At 37.0% G+C, this 20,933-nt stretch overlaps 1 protein-coding gene across 6 annotated transcripts in view; it reads left to right on the forward strand.

The window, feature by feature from the left end:
• MAPK6 (mitogen-activated protein kinase 6) overlaps positions 1 to 15,293 on the forward strand; it is a 35,568-nt gene extending 20,275 nt beyond the window's left edge. For all 6 annotated transcript variants that reach the window (XM_046653088.1, XM_046653083.1, XM_046653085.1 and 3 more), the window contains 4 exons: positions 1,049 to 1,193; positions 7,088 to 7,252; positions 10,981 to 11,182; positions 12,926 to 15,293. In XM_046653088.1, the coding sequence (XP_046509044.1) occupies positions 1,049 to 1,193; positions 7,088 to 7,252; positions 10,981 to 11,182; positions 12,926 to 14,027 (1,614 nt within the window). In that variant the 3' untranslated portion in view covers positions 14,028 to 15,293. The remainder of the gene's footprint in view (positions 1 to 1,048; positions 1,194 to 7,087; positions 7,253 to 10,980; positions 11,183 to 12,925) is intronic.
• The last annotated feature ends 5,640 nt before the right edge of the window (positions 15,294 to 20,933 follow it).

Here is a 20,933-nt window from a genome sequence, read left to right on the forward strand (position 1 = left end):
AGTACCTTTTTATCTGATACAGATCTACTTTCATTCACAATCTCCCTTTGTTTGAAATGAAGGTGGAGTGGGATCCTAAAATTCTTAATAAAAGTGTATGGTTATTTATTATAACTGACATTCTCCCTCATTTAAAAGTGGGATATGTTCCTATGTGTTTAGGGCAGTAGTGTGGTCCTATCTGAAAGTAAGAGGGGTGCTATTTCAACTTTTAGGTCTTCTTTTGTCTCTTTGAGTCTATACTATTCTGGTATGCCTCGTTTAGGCAAGCTTAATTTAGTTGAAATCTGAATTTGCATAAAGATAAAATAGGCAGTAAGAATAGCCAAAAGAATTCAAGTAAGTTTGCCTTAGATAACAACTTGCCTTTGGTCAAGAAGTTAATAATATTTTTGGACCCAAACCCTGCTTTTTTAGTTTTCAAATAAAATCGTATGTGGGTTTCTGATATTTAAAATATAAAATGGAGCTGCTTTGGTTATAAAGAACCCCTAGGCCACCTGCTTAGCACATGTCTAAAACAAACAAAAAATCTTTTCATTCACATGTATCATCTCACATTAAGTATAACTTAATTTCTAAAAAATTTTAGCACAGGAATTAGAGTACTAAAATGAAATGGATGACCACATCCTCTTTATGGGTAACAGTGAAGTATTGTAGATAGAACACTGAGCTAAGTTACACACTATCTAAAATTGAGTTCTATTAGTATTCAACTAAGCTATGTAACCATAAGCAGATACCTTAATCTATTTAGATATTATTGCTCCGGTAAGCTGGAGTCAATACCTACCTTCACAATTTCTCAGGGTTGTTTTGAGGATGAAATAAGACAATATATGTGTAACTGCTTCTGTCAAATGCTTTATAAATAAACATAAAGCAGTAAAACTGATTAGGAATGTGCTGTGTAATAGAGCCGGGTCGCCTGGGTGGGTGGGTTGGTTGGTTGGTTTTAGATCAAGGATTCCTTAATGAGTCAAGTTTTATATCCTGTTCTTCAGCTAAAGTAAAAAATTAAAGCATGTTTTTGTTTCTTTTTCAGGGTCATCTTTCTGAAGGATTGGTTACTAAATGGTACAGATCTCCACGTCTTTTACTTTCTCCTAATAATTATACTAAAGCCATTGACATGTGGGCTGCAGGCTGCATCTTTGCTGAAATGCTGACTGGTAAAACCCTCTTTGCAGGTTAGAAAGTTGAAAATATATGGAAAAAAATTATCCCAGAGAGAAATACTTTTCATGTATCTATGAAGCAAGATTTATATAAGATTGGAAACAATTTATTATAGTCTGGAAAAGATAAAATTATGGTTATAATATTTAAAAAGTTGAGAAAACTTATTCACATATTCACTGACTTGTTCACTCAGTAAATTTAGTCAGAATTCCAGTGTTCTTTTGTATATATCTCATTTCTTAAATACAATTTCATATTTTTTAGATCCATAATACTTGTTGGTAACCTGTGTTAAATGATACCTGAGTTGCCTGGTTCCATCACTTTGTCACTTCCTGGTGAAATTTTTTAGCTGTTGTTGAAAATGCAGAAATTACTTCTTTGCCCCCCATTATCCCTGTTACTAAACTACCATATCCTATTGCCTGACTGCTGTGGCCTTTCAGAAACAACCGAACAAGTAATTTTTGCTGAGTAGTCTATGAGGTAATCTAAAGAAGTATGAGAGAGAGAAGTTAGTTCAGATAGGAAGAAGTGAATAATCCGTGAAAAATATCAGAAAGCAAAGTATGAGTTAGTATCAAATTATTTAGTACAGACTAAAAGAGCTGCAAACTTGGAGAGACTACAACAGCAATGGCTGGAATGGAAGGCATAAAGGAATCAAAGGAGAGGCCAGCCTTGTGGCCTAGTGGTTAACTTTGGCATGCTCCGCTTTGGCGGCCTGGGTTTGGTTCCTGGGCACGGACCTATACCACTTGTTGGCAGCCATATTGAGACAGCAACCCACATACAAAATTGAGGATTGTCACAGATGTTAGCTCAGGGTGAATCTTCCCCAAGCAAAAAGAGGAAGATTGGCAACAGATATTGGCTCAGGGCAAATCTTCCTCAGCAAAAAAAAAAAAAAAAGTCAAAGGATTTTTCACTACATAGGAATAATGAAGAATTTTGACGAGGGGGATGGAGAGGAAGAGTGGTATCTATTTAAGGGTATTTATAAAAATCAGGGCATAAGCCTGGTACATTCATCAGTCAATGAATTTGATGAAAGTTTGATGAAAGCAAGGTATCAAATAATAATGAAGATATTTATGACTAGTTACTATGGGGCCAGAGAGGGTCAGCCCTGTGGCCGAGTGGTTAAGTTCACGTGCTCCGCTTCAGTGGCCCAGGGTTTCGCTGGTTTAATTCCTGGGTGTGCACATGGCGCTGCTCATCAGGCCATGCTGAGATGGCATCCCACATGCCACACCTAGAAGGACCCACAACTAAAAACACACAACTATGTACTAGGGCTCTTGAGGAGAAAAAGGAAAAATAAAATCTTAATAATAAGAAAAAAAGCTGAGACCAGAATACTTAGAAAGTAGACAGAGGAGTTTCCATAAAAAAAGTAGGAATTAGTAGAGTACTGGAGATTTTTTAGTTAGAGAAGTGGTGTGATGATGATTTACGTCTTTTTGTCTCTTTTGATGTTACTTTTTTCTTCTCTAACCAGTCTTAGAGGGGACTTCCCACCACTCTGAAATTGTGCTAAGAGCAGAAGGAAGGGAAGGGGCAAGGGTTGTGCTTACAAAAGAAGGATTAATGAAAGAAAGATTAGGGTGCATAGGAGAGCATTGTTGAGGAAAGGATGGTAAGCATAGATGCTCTTTAATGTTTTTTTAGTGCCAATACTTGTTGCAAAACTCAGCTTACATAACATTAGCCAATCCTTTGTAATTTTTCCCTAAATTTATCTGAAATTTCTTCTGTGATATATGATAGTGATTGAATTTCAATTTAGAAAACAATGAGAAAATACTAGTGATTCTTAGAAACTAAATTTTTTCCTAGGAATGATACTATGATTGGAGGTTATATTCCTGATATTCAAGTACCTTCCAGTATACAGAAAATAATTACTGTATTATTTGCTGCTGCATGACAAATTACCTCAAAACTTGTGGCTTAAACAACAAACATTTATTATCTCACAGTTTCTGTGGGTCAGGAGGTTGAGAGCAGCTTAGCTGGGTGGTTCTAGTTCAGATTAGCTTAGTCAAGATGGTGGTCGGGGCTACAGTCATCTGAAGGCTTGACTGGGGCAGGAGGATCAACTTCTGGATAGTTTGCTCACATGACTGTTAGCAGGAGGCCTCAGTTCCTCACCATGTGGACTCCTCCATTGGATGGCCTGAGTGTCTTCACAATATGGCAGCTGGCTTCCCCCAGAATGAATAACCCAAAAGAGAGAGCAAAGAAGAAGTTAATGTATCTTTTTTTTAAAAAAGTTCTATCAAGATATAATTCACATGCCATACAGTTTACCCATTTAAAGTGTACTGTTCAGTATATTTAGTATATTCACAGGATTTTATAGCTGTCTAATTTTAGAACATTTTTGACCCTCCTAAAAGATGCCCTGTAATCATTAGCAGTCATTTCCCATTTCCCCCTTCCTCTAGCTCCTGGAAGCCACTAATCTACTTTATGTCTCTATAGATTTGCCTATTCTGGACATTTCATATAAATAAATCATACTACATGTGACATTTGTGACTGGCCTCTTTCACTTAGCATAGTATTTTGAAGGTTCATCCATGATAATAACATCTATCAGTACTTCATACCTTTTTATGGCCAAATAATATTCCGCTGTATGGATATACCACTTTTTGTTTATCTCTTCATCAATTGACAGACATTTGGGTTGTTTGCCCTTTTTGAATATTATGAATGATGCTCCTTTGTACATTAATGTACAATTTTTGTGTGGAAGTGTGTTTTCAGTTCTGTTGGGTGCGTATACCTGAGTGGAATTACCGTGTTATGTTATAACCTATGTTTAACTTTTTGAAGAGATGCCAGAGCAGTTCTACCACTTTGTATTCCCTCCAGCAGTGTATGAGGGTTCCAGTTTCTCCACATTCTCACCAATGTTTATTTAAAGTGTGATCTGTCTTATTGTGTGTCTTTTTGGATGAAGCAGTATCTCATTGTGGTTTTGATTTACACTTCCCTAATGACGAATGATGTTGAGCACATGTTTATTGGCTATTTGTATGTCTTCTTTGGAGAAATAGCTATCCAGATCCATTGCCTATTTTTTAGTAGGGCCATTTGTCTTTTTATAATTGAAGTGTAAGAGTTCTTTACATATTCTGGATACAGACCACTTACCAGATAGATGATTTGCATGTATTTTCTCCCATTCTATGGGTTATCTTTTCACTTTCTTGATGGTGTCTTAAAACACAAAAGATTTTAATTCTGATAAATTCCAATTTCTCTATTTTCTTTTGTCACTTAAGACTTTTGGTGTCATATATATGAAACCATTGCCTAACTCCTAAGAATTTTATAATTTTATTTTTTTTTATTTTTAAAGATTTTAGTTTTCCCTTTTCTCCCCAAAACCCCCGGTACATAGTTGTATATTTTTAGTTGTGGGTCCTTCTAGTTGTGGCATGTGGGATGCCACCTCAGCATGGCTTGATGAGTGGTGCCGTGTCTGTGCCCAGGATCTGAACCAATGAAACCCTGGGCCGCCAAAGCAGAGTGTGAACTTAACCACTCTGCCACAGGGCTAGCCCCAGAATTTTATAATTTTAAATGCTTTTAAATTTAGGTCTCTGATCCATTTTGAGTTAATTGTTTGTGTGTGGTGTGAGGTAAGGGTCTGGTTTCATTCTTTTACACGTGGATGTCCAGTTATCCCAGCACCATTTGTTGAAAAGATTATTCTTTCTCCATTGAATTGTCTTGACCTCCTTATCAAAAACCACTTAACCATAAATGCAAAATATCTTTTTATGACATGGACTCAAAAGTATGAGACACGCCATCGCTTCCACTTTATGTATTATTTACAAGTTTCTAAGTACACCTCACATTCAAGGGGAGGGGAATTGGATTTCACCCTTTGAAAGGAAGAGTATCAAAGATTTGTGGATATATTTTAAAGCTACTACAATAATGAATATTGTTTCAGGAAAACAAAAGCGTAATTTGTTTAATTTAAAATCATTAGATCATACTCCAAGTACTATGAAATAGAGTCAAAACTTGCTGTATTGATTATACAGAGGTACTTAGTGTATTTTTAAGTGTTTATTTGGCATATTCAGAGATTGTTCAGTATAGCAATAAAAAGAATTGGATTAAAAACCAACCTCTAAATAACATAATTTTGATCTTAAACCCATGTAAGCTACACGTTTAGTTAATGGGACTTGTTTGTGAAATGATTTGAAAGATCCAGCTGTAGTTCACTTCTAATGCTTCATTGGTATGTTGGTGAACCTTTTAGTAAAAGCAGCATGAGGGGGAATCTAAGTGTTTGTTAGGTATAGACCTCAAATGAACAGAGCAATAAAAGGCAAGGACTAACGACTAAAGAATATTGGAAATCTGTGTATTTTTAAGCTATGGGAAGTGTCCTAGCTTTATTATTCAGTTCTACTTCATATCTCCACTTGGATGTCTAATTGCATCTCAAATTTAACCTATCCAAAACCGAACTCTTCATATTTGTCCCTCATACTTTCTGCTGTGTTCCTCATCTTAGTAAACCAGATCTACTTTTTAGTTGCTCAGACTAAAATCTTGGTGTCATCCTTCACATCTGTCAGTACAGATCCTGTGGGCTCTTGCTTCAAAATAAATCCAGAATCTCACTGATTGTTATTATCTCTATCACTACTCCCCTCCCCTCAGTTCAACTGAGTAGTTCAACTACTATGTCCCTCCTGGTCTAATGCAGAAGCTTCTAACTGGCTTTCCTGCTTCAATATTTGCTGTCTGTAGTCTAGTTACCACATAGCAGCCATGGTAGTTCTCTGAAAACATAGATCATGTCATTTCTCGGCTCAAAACTCTAATGGCTTCCCATCAAATTCAGGATAAAGCAAACCCTTCGTGTCCTGGTACCACTCTGACCTCATCTCCTATTACTTCCCCCCAGCTCCTCTACTTCAGCTACGCTTGTCTAATTGTTGTTTCTTGGACACACCAAGCCTGCTCTCACCTTTGGGCCTTTTCCCATTTTCCTGGAACTCTCTCCCTCCATATGAATGTATGGTGTGTTCCCTAACTTCCTGAATTTTGAGCTACTCAGTGAGGCCTTCCTTGGTCATCCTGTATAAATTAACAATCCTACCCCCGACAGTGCTCTCTGTCCCCCTTAGCTTACTTTGTTTTCTTCATAGCATTTGTCACCAGTCTTCCTCAACTAGATTGTAAGCTCTATGAAGGCAAGAATTTGGTCTGTTTTGTTTCACAGCTTATTCTAAAGTGCCTTGCTCATAGTAGGCACTCAAGAAAAAGTTAAATATTGAATGAATTTCTAGAAACTAATGGAAAAGCAAACTGAATTTTTTTTTAATTGCCCGTTTAGGCTGAAGTTTCTTATTTCTTTAGTGGTCCTGAAATGCTAACTGACCCTAATACATAACTGTAAAACTTTTTGTTTCACAAATCTAACCCAACCCTCCATTTCATTGATGATAAAATCAAGTCATCACCATGTTAAGTATTCCCTAAGTTATAGCCAGTTAATTAGTGATACAGGTAATACTAGAATCTAGGTCTCTTGAATGCCAATTCATTGCTTTTTCACTACTTTATGATACCTTAATGTGAAGCTAAACTTTAAGAATTGGTTTCTTATGGAAACAAAGCAGCTAAAACTGAATCAGTGAGAAGAAATTGAAATAGATACGCTTTTTGAGCAGCTTAATGATATTCAAAGCAATGAAATCTGCTTATTAATGATTCAGTTAAAACCATTTTCCCCCAGTGGTCGTTAGAATATTTTAATTAGTTTCCTATAGTTTTAGAATGTTTATTGCCAAATAAGTAAACGTTGAGGAATGTGTTTATTTATGTTGTATTTGGTGTTTTTTTTAATCTCGCTCAGGTGCACATGAACTTGAACAGATGCAGCTGATTTTAGAATCTATTCCTGTTGTACATGAGGAAGATCGTCAGGAGCTTCTCAGTGTAATTCCAGTTTACATTAGAAATGACATGACTGAGCCACACAAACCTTTAACTCAGCTGCTTCCGGGAATTAGTCGAGAAGGTATTGTGACTCAAGGGTAACCATCGTGTAATGGGGTGTGTGTGTGTGTGTGTGTGTGTGTGTGTGTGTGTGTGTGTGTGTGTGTGTAGGCAACATCTGTATAGTGAAACTTTAGCGTTTTATTCTTAGATGTGCAGCTTTCTCCAAAATAGTCTTTAGACACTTACGGTATACCTAAATCTTCAACTCTCACTTTTCGTTTTTTAGCCTGGCACTTAGGCTGGGATCTGTTTCTTTGCTCGTCTGAGTAATTTTCCAAATTCCAAAAAGTGTACCCCTCTCTTCTGGTTCTAACTCCATCTGCTTTCCAAGCTTATGCCTATGATTATCCACCATAGGTGAGCATATTGAATCACTGACTTGCTAAACTGGAGAGGAGTTCTGTGAGGGTTATATGATGAGTAAGTGTGGTTATGAATATGGATGTGATTTAGATAGGAAAGAGCAGATTGAGTCGGGGAAAGCAAAGGCTTCAGGGCAAGAAAGGGATGGAGGAAAGAACAAAATTCCATACGAGCAAACACATTACATGAGAATTTGCAGGTTAATGTTAGGAGTATTAGGTGCTAAATGTGAGTGTTTGTGCAAGCTTAAAAGTGGTAGGAGCCTGGAGAGAATCAAAACTTCGTTGACTACTAAAGCAATTTCATGTCTCAAAATAGAGCAACCTATCTTTAGGATTTGCTGATGTAAATGAGATACAAAAGGCTTTAACTCTTGTAGTAGTTATCTGTAATAAGATAACCTTTTTTTAAGAAAGAGCGTTAGATATGAAAAGTAGTTGATTGTCTTACATCGTTAAAAATTTATCATACTGTATTAAGATACGTTGGTGTCAGGATTATATAGTTCTCTCATAAATCAAAAAGTTAGGGATATATAGATTCCTAAACATCTTAAAGTCTCTTAATTATACACCCATTATTCACATCACCCACTCTGATCATTATATGTGGTTCAGGTTAGCGTGTATCAGTCTTTTAAAGTAGCAAGTGTTTTGAGAAATAGTTGGGCACTGGATGGCAAAATCATGATAACATGGTCTTTTTTTTTCCTTAGATGTAGTAAATGTTGCAATAAAAAGGAAGAAGCTGTATTTAGTTTTAATAGATTTTGCAGCCTTCCTTTTCAATAGTTCTACGTTCTTCAAGTCTGTCTTCACAATCAGATTCCATTGCTGGCTCTCTTGCTCCTACCCTCGTAGCCACTGTCATGACATCCCTGTTCATAACTGAACAGCAGGCATGTAGCACTTGACTATGCCTCAGAGTCATCTCTGGGAGCGCTTTAAAAGTGAAGACTATTATGTCAGAATCTGGAAGTGGGGTAGGGAGCAGGGTGGATGTCTATGTTTTTAAAACCCTCTGCAGGTATGACCCTGCTCAGCCAGGTTGAGAGACACTGCTCAGGAATAACCTGGACTGGGTTTAGAGTCATTGTTGCTATTGCTGTGTCTTATCAAAGGAGACAAACTAGTAATATAGGATATTGCTGTTGAAGCATTTGTAATCTCGCTAAATTTGAACCTTCTTTTTCCCTACCCTCATTAGGCTGGGGACCATTTCTTAGCTATGAACCAAGCTGAGTATTGACTGATGGCTTGGATTTGTTCATAATGTGTTGAATGAGTGTCTTTGATAGTGGATTCATTAAATTAACCATTGGGAAAAGATCCTTGGTATTCATAAGTGGCAGAACTGCGCTCACATACAAGTACAATATAAAGTGTTTAAAGTTCCTGAGGCTAAAGATGTATTACACAGATATGTTCCACACCAGTTTCTTCTTGATTAACATTGGAGCTTTATTTTGGGGCAGAGCATGTTCTGGGACAAAGGGGACTTAGAATAATACATGTTCTTTTCTCACACTCTGTGATCTTTGGAGGAAAAAAGTACACAAGCTTAAGTACATATAAATTACACATTAAGACTACCAGGACCCTTACTCTGGTTAACATTTTTAAGTGATTACCCTCTTTTTCATTTCCCTCCATACTTACCTCTCATCCTCCCTTTTTATGTTGTTTACTACATATTTCTATGTCGTAGCACACTTCAGCACTATTGTAGCAAATAGACCGATTTCCTCTAGAGCAGTGCTGTCCAATAGAACTTTCTACAGTGATGGAAATGTTCTGTGCATGCATACACTTGGAAGCTCAGCCTGACTAGTTTTTTGCTTTCTTCTTCCTGTTTCCACCTGCTGCCTACAGTTCCCAAATGTTGGGGATTTTAGGGTATTCCTCTTGTGTAGTTGGGTATATATCTCCTTTCCCCCTGAGAAAGGTGATTCTGCTGAGTCAACCATCCGTCACTGTGCATTAGAGTCTCTCTTGCCTTGAGACACATGGGCCTTGGGTTAATTAAGACTGACTCTTGCAGGAGAACCAAGAACAGTTTGATGTCTGTGAAATGACTTCCTATGTTAGGGTAATATAATAGAGAGGAGTGGGGTAAAAAGGAGGGAGCCAGGAAGGAACCTCAGCCCTGGGCCGCTGGAGGGCATGAGTAGCACTGAGACTTAGGTTTCTTCTCTTTAGTCTTTAGTGGACTGATTTGAGGATTGAATGAGGTAATGTATGTGAAAGTACTTTGTAAAATATAAATGGCTATAAAAATGTCAGCTGTCATTCATATTAATGAGAGATCGGGAATTGAGAATAGAGTCTTTTCCTTTGAGACGGAAGGTAGGGATAAGAGGATGTGTGACAGACCATAGAGAAGAAGTAGGGATTGCGGTAATGTGAAGTGGGTTTATCTGTTGAGAATGATAGAGAAGATTGAGAGCATGAAGAGATGGTGTGGAACATTGCTGAGCCAATAGCAAAGGCCTAATTGAAATTTCACAGTGTGAATTTATAGTAAGCCAGATATCTATGTGATTTTTTCATCTAGCCTTCATCAGTACTGTCTGCTAAGGAGCAGAGAAAGTAGATGGTGGAAATGATGCAGAGTTGAAGCTTGGTATAAATCGTAAGGCATACAAGTGTGTGTGGTGATGTAAGGGCAGCCTTCAGGTTGGTGAGTGGGGTTCAGGCTGGGTAAGGAGCTTCGGAAGGCCTAACAGACTGAGTTGGTGGGAAGAACTGGGTGTGTGTGGTAGCTCCACCAGAGCTCTATGGTGATCAGGTGTGTTGTGTGATATGCTACAGTGTGACGTGAAACAGAGATCAACAAATTAGTACAATAGCTGGTCAGTGAGATAAGGGAAGGAAAGGGGAAAGCATTTTTAATTAAGTGCTAGACCCTATGCTTTACATTTTAGTTTTAAATGTAATTATTTATAAGCTGTCTATATCCATTTTATACATGAAAAAACTGAAATTCAGCAAGTTTAAGTAACCTTTCCAGCCCTACACGGCTGGTAATTTAGTTAAGCTAGTGGAGAGATTAGGACCTATGTATTAGGTTGAGCCATATAAAATTGTTGTTATTTGACCATTTTTGACTGTGACAAAAATGGAACTTTCGTGTGGTTCAACTTAATATATTCCTTTTCTTTCTTTTTTTATAACTGACCATAATATGAGGTTGGGGTACATTTCATATATTTATTATGTTTATTGAATAAATGTCTTTTTAATCTGTATATCAGGTAAATTAGTTTTATTTCTCTGACAGAACTTAACTTACCTATTAATTGTACGTGTATAGTCCCTTTGTTTTCCTTTATGAGTTTGGTTGACCTCCAGTACTGTTAAGGTGTTTGATTCATTTCTTTGGCAGCACTGGATTTCCTGGAACAAATTTTGACGTTTAGCCCCATGGATCGGTTGACAGCAGAAGAAGCGCTTTCCCATCCTTATATGAGCATATATTCTTTTCCAATGGATGAGCCAATTTCAAGTCATCCTTTTCATATTGAAGATGAAGTTGATGATATTTTGCTTATGGATGAAACTCACAGTCACATTTATAACTGGGAAAGGTAAATGGTGGATCCCAAATTAGAAAAGTATCATTTATTGTATTGTCAATAAACCATAATTCACTGAGTTTTATTTTTAAATTATATATGATAAAACAACGTAGAAGTATTAAAAATTTAGTAATGGTCTCTTTGAGTTTCTGCTAAACTTATTATCTTTGAATAACCTTTATGCAACTTAAGTATTTAAGTAATTTAACCAGTATTTAAGTATTTAATACTGGTTAGGATATATGTAATGGGAAAAGGTTAAATGCTATTTTGAAACATTTTCAAAGCCATTAAGGTATGTTTAGTTATAAAATTATAGGGTCCTTCAAATGTAAAGGTTGAAGGTTGGAAATCTGAAGCATTGTAAACTCTTATGAATATCATAAACTTTTTTTAAGATGTTGGACAACAAGACAACCTTATCCAATAAGGTATCTCCGAAGTGTCTCAAATTTTTACATATAATCTGTTATATCTTAATATAGAAATTATTTTTGATTCATGATATATGCTATATTCAAATCTGTTTTCCTGATGACATAAAATTAATTTGGGATGCTTTACTTGGGTTCAGTATATGGAACTTTTCTAGTCTGAATGATATAAACCATCAAAATGGATAACATCATACATTTTAGTTAAAGAATTTCTCCTCTCAGCTTCCCTTTACGATTTTTAAATTTCTGGGGAAGTTTAGATATAATTCTGCTTCAAAGTAGCATGGTAGCATATACTAATGAATCAATATTATTTAAAATCTGCAGATGATTTTGATATTTAGCTAGGTTTAGGAATTACTAATGACAATTTAAAACTTTAGGATTTCATATATTTCTGTGTTTAAAAGAAAAATGATTGCTAAGTAATAATTAAAGAAGTAGTTAATGGTGCAATTAGCTTGTTTACCCATTGCATTTTTTCCTTCTAAAATGTTGAGGTATTTGTGAGTGTGTTTACGCACGTCTGCCAACCACCCATTTTTTTTCTTCACACGAACATTTCTAACACCTTCATATAGTTCTTTCCACACATACCCAAACATCTTCCAGTTTCTACCTTCTCTGTCATGCTGGTGTAGTGAAGTCATCTAATCTCCTTTTCTGTTCCCTCGTCTCCATCGCCCAACCTTTTGCTTGTGTGTGTCTCAGTCTGCCTCTGCTTGGGCGTGGTATGGTCACCTTGCTGTGATGTGTCAGTAAGAGGATATCACTTTCAGTAGCACGTATAAATGGAGAGTTTTTTCTGTTCAAGGTGATGAGTTCCAGCAAGACTTCCTGTTTTTCTAGTCTCTCTTATTACCAGTAGAGTGAAAATCTGTAAGAGACCTGATTGAGATCTGCATTTTGTGGCCATAAAGTATTTTTTCTTCATGTGAAACTGTGTTGGAATTGAACTATGGATGTGCCAGCCACTCAGATGTTTGTGTTTGAGGTGGATGACAAATAGAATAGGGAAAAGATGGAATAAGTGTGAAATGATAAGTGGTCTTATTTAAGAATGGAGGACTCGGAGTTTTATTATAATGATATACTTTATTGGTAATTATCAAGTATTGCCTCATATTGCTTTGTATAGTAACAGATCTTACCTAGCCATTAAGATGATAAGTTCCTGGAGGGCGGGGAAGGCTCGTGACTTACACTCCTATTATCTCCTCATAGACTAGCACAGTGCTTTCACCTAAAAGGCATTCAGTAAATTTGAAAATGAAATCATACACCTGGACTAACACTGATGTATTAATTCTTTCAGGTACCATGATTGTCAATTTTCAGAGCATGATTGGCCTATACATAACAACTTTGATATTGATGAAGTTCAGCTTGACCCAAGAGCTCTGTCTGATGTCACTGATGAAGAAGAAGTACAAGTTGATCCTCGAAAATATTTGGATGGAGATCGTGAAAAGTATTTGGAGGATCCTGCTTTTGATACCAATTACTCTACTGAGCCTTGCTGGCAGTACCCAGATCATCATGAAAACAAATATTGTGATCTGGAGTGTAGCCATACTTGTAACTACAAAACGAGGTCATCATCATATTTAGATAACTTAGTTTGGAGAGAGAGTGAAGTTAACCATTACTATGAACCCAAGCTTATTATAGATCTTTCCAATTGGAAAGAACAAAGCAAAGAAAAATCTGATAAGAAAGGCAAGTCAAAATGTGAAAGGAATGGATTGGTTAAAGCGCAGATAGCTCTAGAGGAAGCATCCCAGCAACTGGCTGACAAAGAAAGGGAAAAGGGTCAGGGGTTTGACTTTGACTCCTTTATTGCAGGAACCATTCAACTGAGCGCACAGCATGAGCCTGCTGATGTTGTTGATAAATTAAATGACTTGAATAGCTCAGTGTCCCAACTAGAATTGAAAAGTTTGATATCAAAGTCAGTAAGCCGAGAGAAACAGGAAAAAGGAATGGCCAATTTGGCTCAGTTAGAAGCCTTGTACCAGTCTTCCTGGGATAGCCAGTTTGTGGGCAGTGGGGAGGACTGTTTTCTCATAAATCAGTTTTGTTGTGAGGTGAGGAAGGATGAACAAATTGAGAAGGAAAACACTTACACCAGTTACTTGGACAAGTTCTTTAGCAGGAAAGAAGATACTGAAATGCTAGAAACTGAGCCAGGAGAGGATGGGAAGCTTGGGGAGAGAGAAAATGAGGAAGGATTTCTGAACAACAGTGGGGAGTTCCTCTTTAACAAGCAGCTTGAATCCATAGGCATCCCACAGTTTCACAGTCCCGTTGGGTCACCACTTAAGTCAATCCAGGCTACATTAACACCTTCTGCTATGAAATCTTCCCCTCAGATTCCTCATAAAACATACAGCAGCATTCTGAAACACCTGAACTAAAACACTCAGCAGACATTTCTCTTTGTATTCTTCATGAAATGTGTTTTGTCTTTTTTATTACTAGTGTTTAAATCATTTTTTTACTTGAATCAGATGGTGTCATTTAGAAAGGATTTTATTAGTTCTTGGTTTTTAAAATCCAGACTTTTTTTCTACATGTGAGATGGTTTTCATTTTAACTGGCATGTCGTTTGCACACAAAAATAAAGAATAGAGCAAAATAATGCAATGCAGGAGGAGACAAAAGAAATGCACTAAGACAAGTAAAAAACATTCTCTCATAGAACAATGATCTGTTTTACAGGAAACAAAAATCTTGCCTTGAAATTTACACAGTGAGACTGTACATAATTGCATGAAAATATCTATTTTTTTCCTAAAACATTTTTCATTCATGAGTATTTTCAAGTTTTTCATACTGTACACATTTCTTAAAACACATGATACCAGCAGCAACTGAAAATGAATGCCGAATTTGGTACACATGTGTTATCTACCTCAAGGTAACAAAAGTATGTGGCAAAACATGTACCACCCATAGTGCTTCACAATATGCACTTCTATTTAGCCAGCGTTTATTGTAGTAAACTATTCTTAATAAGATTCACTCACTGTTTGTAAATGTTCTGGTATGCATTCTTTATAGTGAAGTGTTAACTACATCACATCTTATTTATTTTAGCAAATCAGTATGTTTTCTGTATTTAATTATAAAAAGTTACCTTAGTTTTTGAAATTTATTTGCAAATACACTTTTTCCATTTGGCACTATGGTTTGTTGCCTACTTAGTGAATATATAATGTCACCTTATCCTAAGGCTGTCCACGTACTTAATTTACTTAAGTATTCATTTTAAGTAAAGTGCTCACTGTGTATAGGAATTTGTATTTTGGAGGTGCTTGATCTATCTACAAAGAAAAATTAGGAATTACTTTATTATAAAATGCTCCTAGAAGTCTTAATTGTGTTTATTTTTAAGAAAAAGATGTAATGTTAGACCTTGTGTGCATGGAAGTAATTAAGGTACATCATTATTGTAGTTTAAAAGTTGTACATGATAAGACATATTTTGTTTTTACTGTATGTTTTTACCGAATGATCTATTCCCTATCCCAAAGCAAGCATGAATAAAATTAGGTTAAATGTAGCATGTGGCATCGCAGTCTCTTAGAATTTGTTTCATCTATTTTATTTTATCGAATACTGTCTGTATCTTTGGTTACCCTGTTTGAAGAAAAAAGGACAAATAAAACATGGCCAGCAAATATGGCTCCTGTTTAACTCTTTACGTAATGAAAATTACCTGCTAGAATGAAAATTACTAGCCGAATATCTAGTTAGACTTTTCAGCATCTTTGAATTGTGGCTGTAGTTTCAACTGTGTTGGGCTAAAAGGCTTAAAAGAAAAAGGTTCTTTATCTCCACATAAAAATCTCTTGTTGACTTACCTTCACACATTAAAATGGAATAGTTTCAAGACTATTAATAAGCTTTGAGCCAGCAGTCTGAGGATCTTCTTTTAAGTGTATTTGCTCTACAATACGTTATCTTTCCTTTGCTCAAGAACTTGATCCTTTTACCTATCCAGTTATAAAACCATTCTTCCTTTAACTTCACGTTATAAAACCATTCTTCCTTTAACTTCACGTTTTGGTTTGTCTCCATCCTTGTTTTGTACAAAGCCAGTACTGTTAATAGCTAGACTTCTGACTTCCCCATGACTTATTCATTCATTTCATCTGGATTCACAAAGCTTTAGAAAATGCAGATATTTTCTGGATGAATATCACTGTCACATGTGAATTGAAATATGTACTCAAGTTACCTTAAAAAGACCAGCTTTTAGAGGGGAAGCTTTTGAGTTTTTCACCATTGGATATGATGTTAGCTGTGGATTTTTATATATGGGCTTTACTATGTTGAAGTAATTTCTTTCTATTCCTATTTTGTTTAGTGTTTTTTATATGAAAAGGGGTTGAATTTTGTCAAATGATTTTCTGTATCAATTGAGATAATCGTGGTTTTTGTCCTTCATTCTGATAATGTGTTATTACATTGATTTTTATATGTTGAAGCATTCTTGTATTCCAGGGATCCCACTTGGTCGTGATGTATAATCCTTTTAATGTGCTGTTGGATTCAGTTTGCTAGTATTATTTTTGAGGATTTTTGTGTCAGTATTCATCAGGTATATTGGTCTGTAGTTTTCTTATAATATCTTTGTCTGATTTTGTTATCAGGATAATGCTGGCCTCATAGAATGAGTTTGGAAGTATTCTTCCTCTTCAGTTTTTAGGAAGAATTTGAGATGGCTTGGTGTTAATTCTTTTTTAACTGTTTGGTAGACTTCTCTAGTAAAGACACCTGGTCCTGGGCTTTTCTTTGTTGGGAGGTTTTTGATTATTAATTCAGTTTCCTTACTAGTTATAGGTCTGTTCAGATTTGTAATTTCTTCACAATTCATTCTTGGTAGGTTGCATGTTTCTAGAAATTTATCCATTTCTTCCAGGTTATCTAATTTATTGGCATGTAATTATTCTTTATAATCTTTTATGATCCCTTTTTATTTTTGTATCACTTGTAATGTCTCCTCTTTCATTTCTGATTTGTGTTGAGTCCTTTCCCCTTTTTTTCTTAGTCTTGCTAAGGGTTTGTTGATTTTGTTGACCTTTCTGTTCTCTATTCCATGTACAGATCTTCTTACAACTTACAACGGGGTTATGTCCTGATAAACTTATCATAAGTTGAAAGTATCATAGGTTGAAAATATATTCAACACACCTAACCTACCAAACATCATAGTTTAGCCTCGCCTACTTTAAATGTGCTGCGAACACTTACATTCGTCTACAGTTCGGCAAAATCGTCTAACACAAAGCCTGTTTTATAATAAAGTGTTGACTATCTCATATAATTTATTGAATATTGTACTGAAAGTGAAAAACAGAATGGTTGTATGGGTATGGAATGGTTGTAAGTGTATCGGTTGTTTACCCACGTGATCACATGGCTGACTGGGTGCTGCGGCTCGCTGCTGCTGCCCCGCATCAGGAGAGAGTAGCATACTGCATATCACTAGCCCAGGAGAAGATCAAAATTCAAAGTACGGTTTTTATTGAATTTGTATCACTTTCACACCATCGTCAAGTTGAAAAATCATAAGTTGAACCCTCATAAGTTGGGGACCATCTGTATTTCCACTCTAATTTTTATTTCCTTCCTCAGGTTAACTTTGGGTTTAGTTTGTTCTTTTTTTAGTTCTTTGAGGTGTAAAGTTAGATTGTTGATTTGAGGTCCTTTTTTTTTTTAATAAACTTTATTTTTTAGAGTAGTTTGACCTTCAAAGCAAAATTAAGCAAAAGATACAGAGATTTCTGATGTACCCACATATGCATAGCCTCCCCCATTATCAACGTCCCTCGCCATAGTGGTACGGTTCTTACAACTGATGAACCTACACTGACACATCATTATCACCCAAAGTCATAGTTCACATTAGGGTTCACTCTTGGTGTTACACATTCTACAGTTTTGGAGAAATGTATGATGACACGTTTCCACCATTGTAGTATCATACAGAGTAGTTTCACTGTCCTAAAAATTCTGTGTTCTGCCTACTCATCCCTCCTTCCCCTTAACCCCAGGCAACCACTGATCTCTTTCTCCATAGTCTTGCCTTTTCCAGAATGTGATATAGTTGGAATTGTACAGTATGCAGACTTTTCAGACTGGCTTCTGTCATTCAGTAATATGCATTGATCCACTTAATTGTGTCTCATAAGTCTCTTAGGCTTTCTTCACTTTTGTTAATTCTTTTTTCTTTTTGTTCCTCTGACTTGATAATTTCAAATGACCTATCTTCAAGTTTACTGATTCTTTCTTTTGTTGGATCAAGTCTAATGTTGATTACCTCTAGTGAGTTTTTCAATTCGGTTCTTGTAGTCTTTTGGGGCTGGGGGAGGTGAGGCAGATTCGCCCTGAGCTAACATCTGTGCCAATCTTCCTCTTTTTTTTTTGTATATGGGATGCCTCCACAGCATGGCTGATGAGTGGAGTAGGTCCATGCCCAGGATCCGAACCTGTGAACCAGGGCCACCAAAGTTGAGTATGCAGAATTTTAACCACTCAGCCACGGGGCAGGCCCCAGTTCTTGTGTTCTTTAGCTTCACAATTTCCATTTGTTTCCTTTTTTTATAGTCTCTATATCTTTGTTGTATTCTCATTTTGTTCATGCATTGCTTTCCTGATTTTGTATAGTTTTTCTCTTGTGGCACATTGAGCTCCTTTAAGATGATTATTTCTAATTCTTCGTGGTAATTCTTAGGTCTCCATTTCCTTTTGGTGAGTTTATGGAGATTTACTTTGTTTCTTTGATTGGGTCATGTTTCCCTGTTTCTTCATTTGCCTTGTTATTTTTTGTTGTGACTTTTGCATTTGAAAGAACAGCCACCTCTGTGTGTCTTTACAGACTGGCTTTGTGCTGGGGAAGATCTTCACCAGTCATCCCTTCTGGAGATTCTGGGGACATCGCAAACTTTTTATGGGAACGTGTCGTCTTGTGTGTGTGAGCTCCCCGACCTCTACCCCAGGCTTTACAGCTTCTTTTTCAGGAGGTTAGTCTCTTCTTGGTCTGGTGTCTCAGGTACTGCAGGTTCTCTGGCACTGCAACAACCTGCTGAGCTCTCTTGTTCTTAGCAGCCCTCAGGCATCCAAAGTAGTGCTTTGAGTCAGGCCAGAACTGAAATCAGTCTCTTGGGCAAACCCCAAAGCCTGGCACATTGGTCGATGGTTCGACTCTTCTCTTTCCCTCCCAAAGGAGAAGCTGTGAGGGGGGCTTTTCCTCCCAGTCATGAGCTGTGCTGGCTAGGGGGAGGGGCTGACATGGTTGAAATGAAACAGTTTTTCTTACCCATTTCAGTGCACTTGTTCTTGGCTTCAAGGTTGCCTAGGTACTGTGACATCTAACTGGCTTCTGGAGTTCTAATAAAGGCTTTTTGGACCATATATTCGTAAGTCACTCTCCGTGTGGGGTTGTGAGGTTTGAGGCTTCCTATGCTGCCATCTTGCTTATGTCCAAAAATAGTTTACTTTTTAAATGACTGATTCTGACTTAGAGGGATGTTGCAGCTGCTGTGCAGCGTTCAGACTTTTGAGATTTGTCACATCTCTGAACTGATGGCTTGGCATCACAATTTTTAGAGCTATTTCTGAAGCTTAGACATTAGTCTTAATTTTGAGCCAGTGCACTCCCCCCCCCCCGCCCCCAACTTTTTTGGTTGTTTTTTAAATGAGATTTCAAGGATATAGAAAAAGCTTATAGGATTTTTAAAAAACATGTATATACTACTTGTTTTGTCAGTTCATCTAATCTTGATCTGCATCAGATAAATAGATACAATTGTGTCCCTCTGTTTAACCCTCCCACATCTCATTTCCCTGCCTTTCTCTTTAGAGGTAGACACTTGTGAGTTTTCTTTTTCATTCTCACACATAGTTTTATACTTTTACTGTATATGATTTTGTAAACGTGATATTATTTTGTATGTTTTAAAATCTCATATGGCATGTTGTTCATATCTTTTTGCAACTTGCATTTTTTACTCAATATGTCTCTGAAATTTAACTGTGTTGATACATGTAGCTCTAATTCCATTTTAATTGCTATGTTGCAATATATTTATTCACTTTTAAAATGACGTTTGTTTTCAAAATTCTGCCCCTGCAAACATATTTACAGTGAGAATTCTTTTTTTTCCCCCACTGAGGAAGATTACCTGAGCTAACATCTATTGCCAATCCTCCTCTTTTTTTGCTTGAGGAAGATTAGCCCTGAGCTAACAACTGTGCCAACCTTCCTCCACTTTATATGTGGGTCACTGCCACAGCATGGCTGACAAGTGGTTTAGGTCCGTGCCTGGGATCCAAACCCACAAACCCAGGCCACTGAAGTGGAGCACGGCACACTTAACCACTACGTCACGGGGCTGGCCCCGAGAATTCTTATGAACATGTGTAAGAGTGTCTTTAGAAGTAAAATTGCTGGGTCACAGAGAATGTATGTCTTCAAGTCTGTGAGATGCCATATTGCTGTCCCAAAGTGATTGTACTGATTTACACTCCTGCCAGCAGCATATGAGCATTCCTGTTCATCCACATCCTCCCAAACAAGAAAACAAGTCCTTTCCACTCAATTAACCTACCAGGCTTGCTGTGTTTAGTTTACTTTACAGCAGGAATCAGAATTTCTAATTCCAAACAACTGCATGACAAAGTCACTACTACACCTTAGGGATCCTTATGCAGCCACTTCAATGATGATGAGATAGTCTTGTTTCTTGTTTCCTATTGCAGTTGCTATAGCTTGGGAACAGGTGGTTTAAATCTTCAAGGCTGAGTCAATTACCATCGTGTCACTTAACAATGGGGATACGTTCTGAGAAATGTGGTGTTAGGTGATTTTGTCGTGTGCGCATCATAGAAGGTACTTACACAAACCCAGATGGCATAGCCTACTTACATATGGTATTGATCTATGGGACCACATTCGTATATGCAGTCTATCAACTGAAACATCATAACGCAGCACGTGACTATATAGTTTACCCGGGGCCTATATCTAAGGATTAAAAGTGGAGCATCATCAATCAAAGGCTGTTTTCAAAATAAAATCCAACGTGGTACCACCTTTGCTTCTAGGTTAAAATAGTGTAGGTTCTGCATGGTATTGCTCCTTATACAATTATTTTATTTAAAAGTACCATTTTCTGGGGCTGGCCTGGTGGCATAGTGGTTAAGTTCCTACACTCCTCATCAGGCAGCCCAAGGTTCAGGAATTCAGATCCCGGGCATGGACCTACACACCACTCATCAAGCCATGCTGTGGTGGTGTCCCACATGCAAAAAAA

Source organism: Equus quagga, chromosome 2 (genome assembly GCF_021613505.1).
Source record: "Equus quagga isolate Etosha38 chromosome 2, UCLA_HA_Equagga_1.0, whole genome shotgun sequence".
In the NCBI taxonomy this organism is placed as follows: Eukaryota; Metazoa; Chordata; class Mammalia; order Perissodactyla; family Equidae; genus Equus; species Equus quagga.